Below are 9,713 nucleotides of genomic sequence, written 5' to 3' on the forward strand. Positions count from 1 at the left end.
TAAAAATGATTTCATCTGTCTGTTAGATTAGCAGCGCATAATCTCACTGATTACTTTATTTTGTGGTGAGGGGTCATGTGACAGCAGGTCATCAATCATAACAGGCCTGATAGCTCTGAAGCAAAAAGCAGCATCGTCCCTGAAAAAACACAATTAGATCAGATAAAGTTTAAATCGCAGCCTCAGACTCAAAAAGCGTCAACAGCTCGTAGGGTTTCATCCAACAACTCGAAACTTCCTGTTAGACTGACCGATCACACCAGAACCAGAACCGCCTTCAGCAGCTGCACACAGCCTTCAGATGAGGAAACATGGAGCTGCAAGACAAGACCTCCCAGCATACACTGGGCCTGCTGGACAACAGGACCAGCAGACTGAGAGTCGGTCCATCAAAGCACGTTTGTTTCCTCCTGCAGCTGCTCCAGGCTCAGGCAGGTGTTCATTCATTGTGAACACCTGCTCGGATCCATCATTCAAATAAAGATACTGAGCTCAGAGTCACCTGACAGGTCCTCACCTGTCAGGTGACTCTGTCTGTACTGATCACATGAATTGATCAGCTTGGATGCAACACTGACTGATCAATATTCACACATGTGCACACACGCAAACACCTGTACATGTACAAATGTACAAATACATGTACATTGACACTCCAGCCATCATGCACCATGGACCCTGTTTCCATGGCAACATAAATCCAAGGTTACACCCCCACCTGCTGACAGGTTAGAACAGGGCTGCTCAACCTGTAACTCCGGCTGCGATTCCATCCATCCATGTTTAGGGTTATGTTGACATCCACAGGTTTCCAGTTTTAAACCTCAGTTTTATTTTCACAGATCCCACCAATCCACATGATGATGATGATGATGATGATGATGATGATGATGATGATGATGATCACCACCATTATCATCATCACCACAGAGAGCTCAGTCCTGATGCATGACCTCACTGCGGGTTGTTGCCTTTGTTTCTCTGTGGTTTAAGAAATCATTGTTGCTGTTGGGTTTCGTGCTGCAGACGATACTGACCATTTAAAATTGGAGTTATTAAAGTCATTGCTAATTCAGTTTTATCAAATAAAAGCAGAATTTACTCCACACCAGAGAAATATATGTAAATTTAACAAAGTCTTTGAGTCTGTTTGGTTCAACATTTTCTGTTTCTGCAGCCTCGGTGTGAGGCGTGAACACTCAGGTAGCACGACCAGACGCAGGAGGATGGTTTATTAAATGTTTCAGATCAAACTGGACAAACTGAACCTAGCTGATTTCAGGCCCCCAAAGATATGGACATAGCTGGACTGGCCATCGGGCATACCGGGCATTTGCCCGGTGGGCCGCTGGCGATTTTTTGTTTTTATGGGCCGATGGATTTTTTTTTTTTTTTTTTTAGGAAGGGTATATATAATGAAAGGTGTTGGATTGGCCAATTGGTCATGATCGACTCTGGGCTGGACCAATTACAGCCGAGGAGGCCGGATGCACCCTCCCCCTTGTTTAGCAATCACGTGATTTTTGCGCATTGCATGCCGGGAACTCGTGGCAAAACAATCCAAACACCGCATCAAATGCAAGCATTTGCAGCACCGCAAAACGTTCATTCTCCGGTTCCAATACCTTCTTGTTTTTTTCTTTGCCGCACAAAAAAGGAATGTACAAAACAAAAGGAGAACAATGCCGGTCCGTACAAAGACAGACTCGACAAAAAGACAAAGAAAAGATACGAGGAAAAAATAAAAGGAGTGAAAGGGTCAGACCCTTAGGAGCACACAGAGTGGACAAAAGACGTTAGCGTGCTGCCCAACTTTCATCACGCTCAGATTTATAATTATACGGTTCTTGGAGTGAGTGCATACACTCATGAAGTTTAGTAACTTCAGGTCACTGCAACAAGCCCAGGTACAGTTTACCGACGGATGGGACAGGACCTTGAAATGCACCGTGTAGAACGAAAGACCATCGTACGAAAAAAGGTAAGTTTACCAGTCTCACAAATCATCGTCATAAATACACATTCGTTAATCAAAGGAGCTTGTAAAGAAAGGCGTCTGGACTTCTTTAAGTTACTTGAAGACGTTTCACCTCTCATCCGAGAAGCTTCTTCAGTTCTAAGGTCAAATGGCGGAGAGTCCCAGATATAAACCTAGTGGGAGTGACCCCCCACAGAGGGACAAAAGGACCCCCTGATGATCCTCTAATCGCCTGAGCCAAGGTGTGAAACTGGGTGTGGGTCCCAATCAGCCAGAGTTTCGGGTGTGTTCATTGTGAAACCTGGCCCCACCTTATCATGCGAATTCCTGAGATCAGATGGCCCAGGATGTGAGTGGGCGTTAAGGCGTCTGGGAAGGGATCTCAAAACTGGATTATAGATGGCAGAGAGTTGGTGTCGTAAACCACCGCCTCTGTTCAAAGATGGTCGCTCACAGTGGACATAGATGGCTTCTTTCACTCCTCTTTCAAACCATCTGTCCTCTCTGTCCAAAATGTGAACATTGGCATCCTCGAAAGAGTGTCCTTTATCCTTAAGAAAGATGTAGATGGACAGCTGAGTCTTGTCCTGTGGAGGTGGCTCTTCTGTGTTGTGCGCTTGTGAAGTGGCTGTTTGGTCTCTCCAATGTAGAGGTCTGAGCATTCCTCGCTGCACTGTACAGCATACACCACATTGTTAAGTCTGTGTTTTGGCGTTTTGTCTTTCGGGTGAACCAGTTTTTGTCTGAGCGTGTTGCTGGGTCTGAAATGCACCGGGATGTCATGCTTGGAGAAAACTCTCCTGAGTTTTTCTGATACACCGGCTACATAGGGGATGACAATGTTGTTGCGTCTGTCCTTCTTATCCTCCCTCGCTGGTGTCTGGACTTCTTTTCTGTGCCTCTTTGCTGACTTTAAGAACGCCCATTTAGGATAGCCGCACCTTTTGAGTGCTTCCTTTACATGTGTGTGTTCCTTCTTTTTTCCTTCAGGCTTAGAGGGAACATGTTCTGCCCGGTGGTGTAGGGTCCTAATTACTCCAAGTTTGTGTTCCAGAGGGTGATGGGAGTCAAAGAGGAGGTACTGGTCCGTGTGTGTGGGCTTCCGGTAAACTTCGATGTTGAGGTTGCCGTTCTCTTCAATGTGCACAGCGCAGTCCAGGAAAGGCAAACAGTTGTCCTTTGTGTCTTCCCTGGTGAACTTGATGTTTTTATCCACCACGTTAATGTGCGCAGTGAAGGATTCCACTTCTTATGTCTTGATTTTGACCCAGGTGTCGTCCACATATCTGTACCAGTGGCTGGGTACTCTTCCTTTGAACTTTCCACTTTCCTTTCCACTTCCTCCATGTAAAGGTTGGCTACAATAGGTGACACGGGGGAGCCCATGGCACAGCCATGTTTTTGTCTGTAAAAGCCTTCGTTGTACTTGAAATATGTAGTGGTGAGGCAGAGGTCTAACAGTGTGCAGATCTGATCGGGTGTGAAGTTGGTCCTGTCCTCCAAGGAGCTGTCTTCTTGTAGTTGTTTTCTGACAGTCTCCACGGCCTCCGTGGTGGGTATGCAAGTTAAGAGAGAGACTACATCAAAGGACACCATGGTTTCATCTGGATCCAGGGTAAGTTTCTGGACCTTGTCGGTGAAGTCGGTGGAGTTCTTGATGTGGTGTGGGGTGTTCCCCACAAGAGGAGCAAGGATGGTAGCAATTTTTGCCATTTCTCCACAACAGTTGCCCATAGTGGACCTCATCACAGCCACAGAATCTGTCATACGGATTAATAAATTATCACAGACAGAAGCAGAGCAAATCAGGATGAAAGTCTCAGCCACGCTCCCTCCATCCAACCTCACAATACAGGAAAAGAAGGCCGTCGCTTCCCTGAGCAAAGACCACAACATCACTGTTTTACCAGCTGATAAGGGAAGATGCACCGTGGTCCTAAACACTACAGATTACCATACAAAGATCACTACTCTCCTCAGTGACAACAATACCTACGAAGCCTTAAAGCGAGACCCCACAAGCAGCTACAAAAAGAAAGTTATAGCTTGCCTTCAAGACTTTGAAAAGGACAAAATTATTGACCGCCTTACATATCACCGCCTTTACCCAGGGGATGCGATACCCTGCATTTACGGACTTCCTAAAATCCACAAGGAAGCTGTCCCACTCAGACCCATAGTCAGTAGCATAAACTCAGCCACTTATAACATTGCTAAACACCTAAAACACTGTCCAGACGCCTTTCTTTGCAAGCTCCTTTGACTACGATGACCTGGATGACTGAAAACCTTCACAGACATACACATTTGTTAACCGTTTATTAATATAACCTTTGAGCTCAACAGTAATTAGGGGGGCGATCGTGGCTCAAGAGTTGGGAGGTCGCCTTGTAATCGGAAGGTTGCCGGTTCGAGCCCCGGCTTGGACAGTCTCGGTCGTTGTGTCCTTGGGCAAGACACTTCACCCGTTGCCTACTGGTGGTGGTCAGAGGGCCCGGTGGCGCCAGTGTCCGGCAGCCTCGCCTCTGTCAGTGCACCCCAGGGTGGCTGTGGCTACAATGTAGCTTGCCATCACCAGTGTGTGAATGTGTGTGTGAATGGGTGGATGACTGGATATGTAAAGCGCTTTGGGGTCCTTAGGGACTAGTAAAGCGCTATATAAATACAGGCCATTTACCATTTAATTAATTAGTAGTGGAAATAATTTCTGGTAGCATTACAGAAATGTAGCAGTGACAATAATATTGTATGTTGTAATCGCAATGGACAATTAGTGATACAAAACAACTGTTTTATCCTGTGAATAAAAGTATATGTTTTTGTCAATGTACCATAATAACAGAAGCGAAACGCAATATTGTGTCAGGACAATTCACTATTTATGCACAATAAATAAAGGAGCATAGCGCGACAATTTCTGTTCAGCGCCAGACTTGCTTGTAACCTATATCACCAATTATGTTAAGAAAAATGACGTATTAACTACTACAAAACTCTGACCTTTGTGGGAATGCTTGGAGCAGACTAACATGTGAGCTGGAGTGTTCTGAGACGTTATATTTGGTATATCCAGGCCATCCGTCGCCTCTTTGTTACTTCGGAAACATGGCTCGAACAATTTCTCTTCAACGACGTAATCCGATAACAACCGATCCCTTTACCCGTCGGCTTCCCGTGGCTGTCATGCGACCGGCTATTGCAGTTAATAATACAACAGCTTCTTGCCATCTTTTGGGTTTCTTTTAAGCGCTGTGTAACTGAGTTCAATTGAAAGCCTGCGTGCGCTAGTACCTCTTGCCACAAGTTCCCAGAATCCTTTGCGGTTTTACCCCTGAATGACATCACATTTTCAATCTTTATCCTGGTGGGCCGGTCTCTAGTCAAAATGCCCGGGCCGATTTTTTGTCCCAGTCCAGCCTTGGATATGGAGGTCCCCCTCTGGCTTCTGCTCCGTGGCTGCTGGGTGACCCCTTGTCTGGGGCTCTCCTCAGCTCTTCCCAGGAGGGTGGCACGGATGCCCCTCCGATGGTCCTCCTTGGGCTCTCAGACTCTGGGGCCTCTGGATGTCTGGGGCCTGGATCACCTGCTTCATGCCCTGGGGGACGGGGCTAGGTCAGTGCTGACAGGAGCCTGAAGGTGCACCCTGGGGGTGTAAAAGTTGAACGTCCATGCAGATTTCTGCTGCACCGATGAACTGCTGACCAAAGATGATCTAAAACACAGGACCCGACCCCTGTGACCTCTCAAAGTGTTCACAGTATGAAGGTTAAACAAATATGCTGAAGTAATTGAATTAAACTAAAAGACATGAAATAAAAGTCAAAATCGTGACTCATTTCTAACAATTATAACAGTTGTCTTCAAAACCTTAAAAAGGTTAAAAACTTTAAAGTTCAGATCTTTTCAGTAGAAACTCTGAGCTGCAGACACATACAAACACACAGACAAACACACAGAAACACTCACACACACACGTGGACCGTGTGCTGGTGCAGGATCGGCAGCTACCACCTGGATTCGGGAATCATTAAATCAGACAGCGCACTAACTGTTTTATCCAGAAGTTCACTTTATAAACATCCACAATCTACCTGTCAACTGTTACAGCAGCTGGCAGGTAGAAGCCCTGACTGTACCTGCATTTCAACAAACACCAGGTTAATTATTTCATTCGGAGGGATAAAAGGTCCTAACGGCTCTCTAAAAGCTTTAATTTACATTTTAAAGGGCCTGAATCCCCCAGCAGCAGCCGAGCTGTGCTTACAAAAGCTTCATATGCACTGCTCCTGGTTTCTTGTCACGTTGTGTGTAAATTCTTTTTTTATTTTATTTTCTGGTTTAGGAACTTTATCCACAGAAGGAGGTTTTTTTATGTGATTTTTTTTTATTGAAATGTGACCTTAAACACATGTTCCCAAGGACTCGGACCTGTGTCAGCTGATGTCTGGATGTTTATTTGCTGTACAAGTGGGAATCTCTGCAGGGCGGCCGGGGGGGCGTTGTCTACCTGACTGTCCTCACACGCTGCTTACAGATGGAAATTTCCTGTAGGGCAGTTAGAAAGGCTTGGTGCTGGGCGAGGGGGGGCTGAGGGCACTGGGTGAGGACGGTTGTTCAGCTGAGGGGGAGCAGTTTTGGTTTCAGACTTCTTTTACCTGAGAGCATTAAAGCAGTGCAGCAACAACAGTGACCTGTGACCCCCTGAGAGGCAGTGTCTCTGTGGGGCTCCTGTGTGTGTTTGTTTGTGGTCGTGCACAGGAAGTCCTTCATAACTGTAACGTAAGCAAACACGGTTTGCTCAGTTTCTGATGCTGACTGTCTCTCCTGATGAGCTCAATGTTCTCCTGGGGTCCAACTGTGGTTCTGGAAGAAGCCAAACCAGCTCCACATCAGGAACTGAGATTATCTAAGCAGAATAACTGGAACTCCTTGAAGACTCCAGGAACCTCCCAGCCTTCCTAAAGGATTCCTGGGATGTCCTTAAGGACTCTTCAAGGAGCCTTAGAGGGCTTGTTACCTGAGCGCTGAGCTTTTCACTCATTTAATATCAGAAACACATGAGATCCAGCTGTGATTGTTATTAAACAGTGAAATAAACCAGGCTTTATTCAATATGTAAGTGACCACCAGTTTGTTCACACTGAACCATCTCTCATACACACACACACACACACACACACACACACACACACACACACACACACACACACACACACACACACACACACACAATGGGAATATTTCTCTTTTGTCGATAGAGAGCCGCAACCATTGATTACTTTCACTGATTGATCTATTGAGAATGATTTGGAGTAACGGCCTGAGGCGGGTGAGCTAACACGCGGGGGAGGAGCTATACACTGTGACTCGCTGAGGGCGAAGCGGAGGCGGGAAGGTGTTCTTGCAAAACAACGCTGATTGGTTGAGGGCGGGAACGACTTCTACTTCGGTTAAAAAGACGCCGGTTTGAGAGCTCGCGCACGAAATGCATTAAGCGTGACTGAGGGGCGCGAGTACAGACAAACTGAGAAACTAAAGGAAACCGCGGGAACATCAGCGGGATCAGCCGGTCCGGCCCGGTGGCTTTCAGGGATTATTTCAGACGATGGGTCTGCACAAGGAGCCCACTGAGGCGAGGCTCACCGCCGGCTACCGTGAAGCAGCTGCCCCGGAGCGGAGCCGGACGGTGGGGGCCTGTGCCGGCAGCCCCTCGCCGCAGAAACCGGAGCGGCGTAAGACCGCCTCGGGCCACATCAAACGGCCCATGAATGCCTTCATGGTGTGGTCTAAAATCGAGCGGAGGAAGATCATGGAGCAGTCTCCGGACATGCACAACGCCGAGATCTCCAAGTGGCTCGGGAAGCGTTGGAAAATGTTAACCGACAACGAGAAGGTTCCGTTCATCCGGGAAGCGGAGCGCCTCCGGCTGCAGCACATGGCCGACTACCCTAACTACAAGTACCGGCCCAAGAAGAAGCCCCGGACCGAGGGGAGGTCGGCCGGTCAGTACCAGGAGAGAAACGACACACCGTCTCACAAGACCCCTGCTGCGGCGAAGAAGTTCCCCCGAGCCGGCAAGTCGGTGGGCGGGGCCGTCAAAGCGGGCAGTCTCCCCCCGCAAGACCAGCAGACGGACTCCCGCCACCAGCGGAAACCACAGGACCGAGATAACCCACACCAGCAACTAGACCCCCGGTGCCAGCAACTAAACTCCCGGTACCAGCTGAAACACCAGCAGCCGGACCCCGAGTACCAGCTACTGAACCCCCGCTATCAGCTCAGCGCCCGGCAGACGGATCACCGGTTACGGTACGTGCCGAGCGCTATTACACTCAGCAAACGTGACTATACGGACAGCGAGGAGGAGGACAATGACGACTCATCCTCATCATCCTCGGAGGAGGAGGAGGAAGAAGAGCTGCCCTGCTACAGTATCACCAAGCTGCCCCCCCGGGATTCCGCTGTGGGACCCAGCACGCTCCCGTCCTCTGGCCGTCTCTACTTCAGCTTCACACGGCATAGCACGCCGGTCCACCCCGCCTCCCTCTCCCCAGCTTCCCCCTCCCGCTCCGTCTGCACCTCCGCCTCCTCCTGCTGCGGGGAAGACCTGGATGACCTCCCCGTGGAGCCGCTGGATTTCACCTCCAACTTCCTGGGCGGCCTGCAGTCCTGCTCTGACCCGTGGAACTCGTCGTCTAGCTCGGCCTCGGGGAGCTTGAGCCTGTCGCTTGTGGATAAGGACCTGGACGCCTGCGGATGCACGGAGGGGGGCAGCCTCGGGTCCCACTTCGAGTTCCCGGACTACTGCACGCCGGAGCTGAGCGAGATGATTGCCGCTGACTGGCTGAAGGCCGACTTCACGGACCTGGTGTTTACCTGCTAGTCTGACCCTTCACCCCCGTTCGAGCTCCGGTCAGGGAGCGGGGTGTCGCGGCTGCTGCTGCACGGGCTCCAAGCGCTGTGGCCGGCTGCGTTCTGGCGTGGACTTGGTGCTCGTGAGCAGATGAACCGATAGGCTTTTATGGACTCGTTTCTGCCGCTCGGGTCGGACCCGGACGACACCGACTGACTTTTTTTTTTCCCGTTCAGGTGTGGATATTTGTGATATTACCGAACCGAGCATACCTCATCTTTTTAAGGAAACTAGATTAAATATTTTCAAGCCTATTTTTGTACAGTCAAAGGGAATGTCAGACTCTTCCACTGGTCTCCTATGTGAGGGTTCAAACCCGTGTGGCCTGCCTTGCTTTACTCCCTTGTTTTACTGGTTACACACATTCAGGCCTGTCTGTACCTACTGGTGTGTAAAAAGGTTTGAGGGAAACAAGAAGTTTGTTGCTTTTTCATGCTGTTGTTTGCTCATTATTTTTGGTGCAATATGAAGGAAAAAAGGGAAATCCAAAAACCAGTGATTCTGTGCGTTATGATGGAGTGTGTATGTGAAGCTGAATAAATCAGCTGCAAACTGATCAGCGCCTCTGTCTCATTATTGATCCTCCTGGGATCTGATTGGCTCCTTTAAGAGCCCTGCTGCTTTATTAAACCTTCCATCAGTTTGTAATGTTCATGTTTTTGACTGTTGGTTAGGTCAAACTCCGTTTTCAGTCCACGTCGGGCAGATTTGTGCAAAATGAGCTGCTGCTGTGGACAGACGCGAAGTCATCGATGGTTACAGCCTCGTACGGTGAACACAATTTGTGTCACAGACACAATGAGAGGCCATAGCAACATTTGG

The 9,713-nt window shown here is 48.7% G+C and overlaps 1 protein-coding gene across 1 annotated transcript; it reads left to right on the top strand.

Annotated features, from left to right (window-relative positions):
• Positions 1-7,412: 7,412 nt before the first annotated feature.
• On the top strand, positions 7,413-9,447 carry sox11b (SRY-box transcription factor 11b). Its single transcript, XM_085382714.1, has one exon. The coding sequence runs from the start codon at positions 7,584-7,586 to the stop codon at positions 8,859-8,861; it is 1,278 nt and encodes a 425-aa protein (XP_085238840.1). The 5' UTR covers positions 7,413-7,583; the 3' UTR covers positions 8,862-9,447.
• Positions 9,448-9,713: the final 266 nt, after the last annotated feature.

Source organism: Rhamphochromis longiceps, linkage group LG15, assembly GCF_057381845.1.
Source record: "Rhamphochromis longiceps isolate RC_006_pf linkage group LG15, R_longiceps_female_GT1.1, whole genome shotgun sequence".
Lineage (NCBI taxonomy): Eukaryota > Metazoa > Chordata > Actinopteri > Cichliformes > Cichlidae > Rhamphochromis > Rhamphochromis longiceps.

Bases quoted from the DNA above. Each gene is read 5' to 3' on its own strand.
- sox11b (XM_085382714.1), top strand. From the start codon at position 7,584: ATGGGTCTGCACAAGGAGCCCACTGAGGCGAGGCTCACCGCCGGCTAC.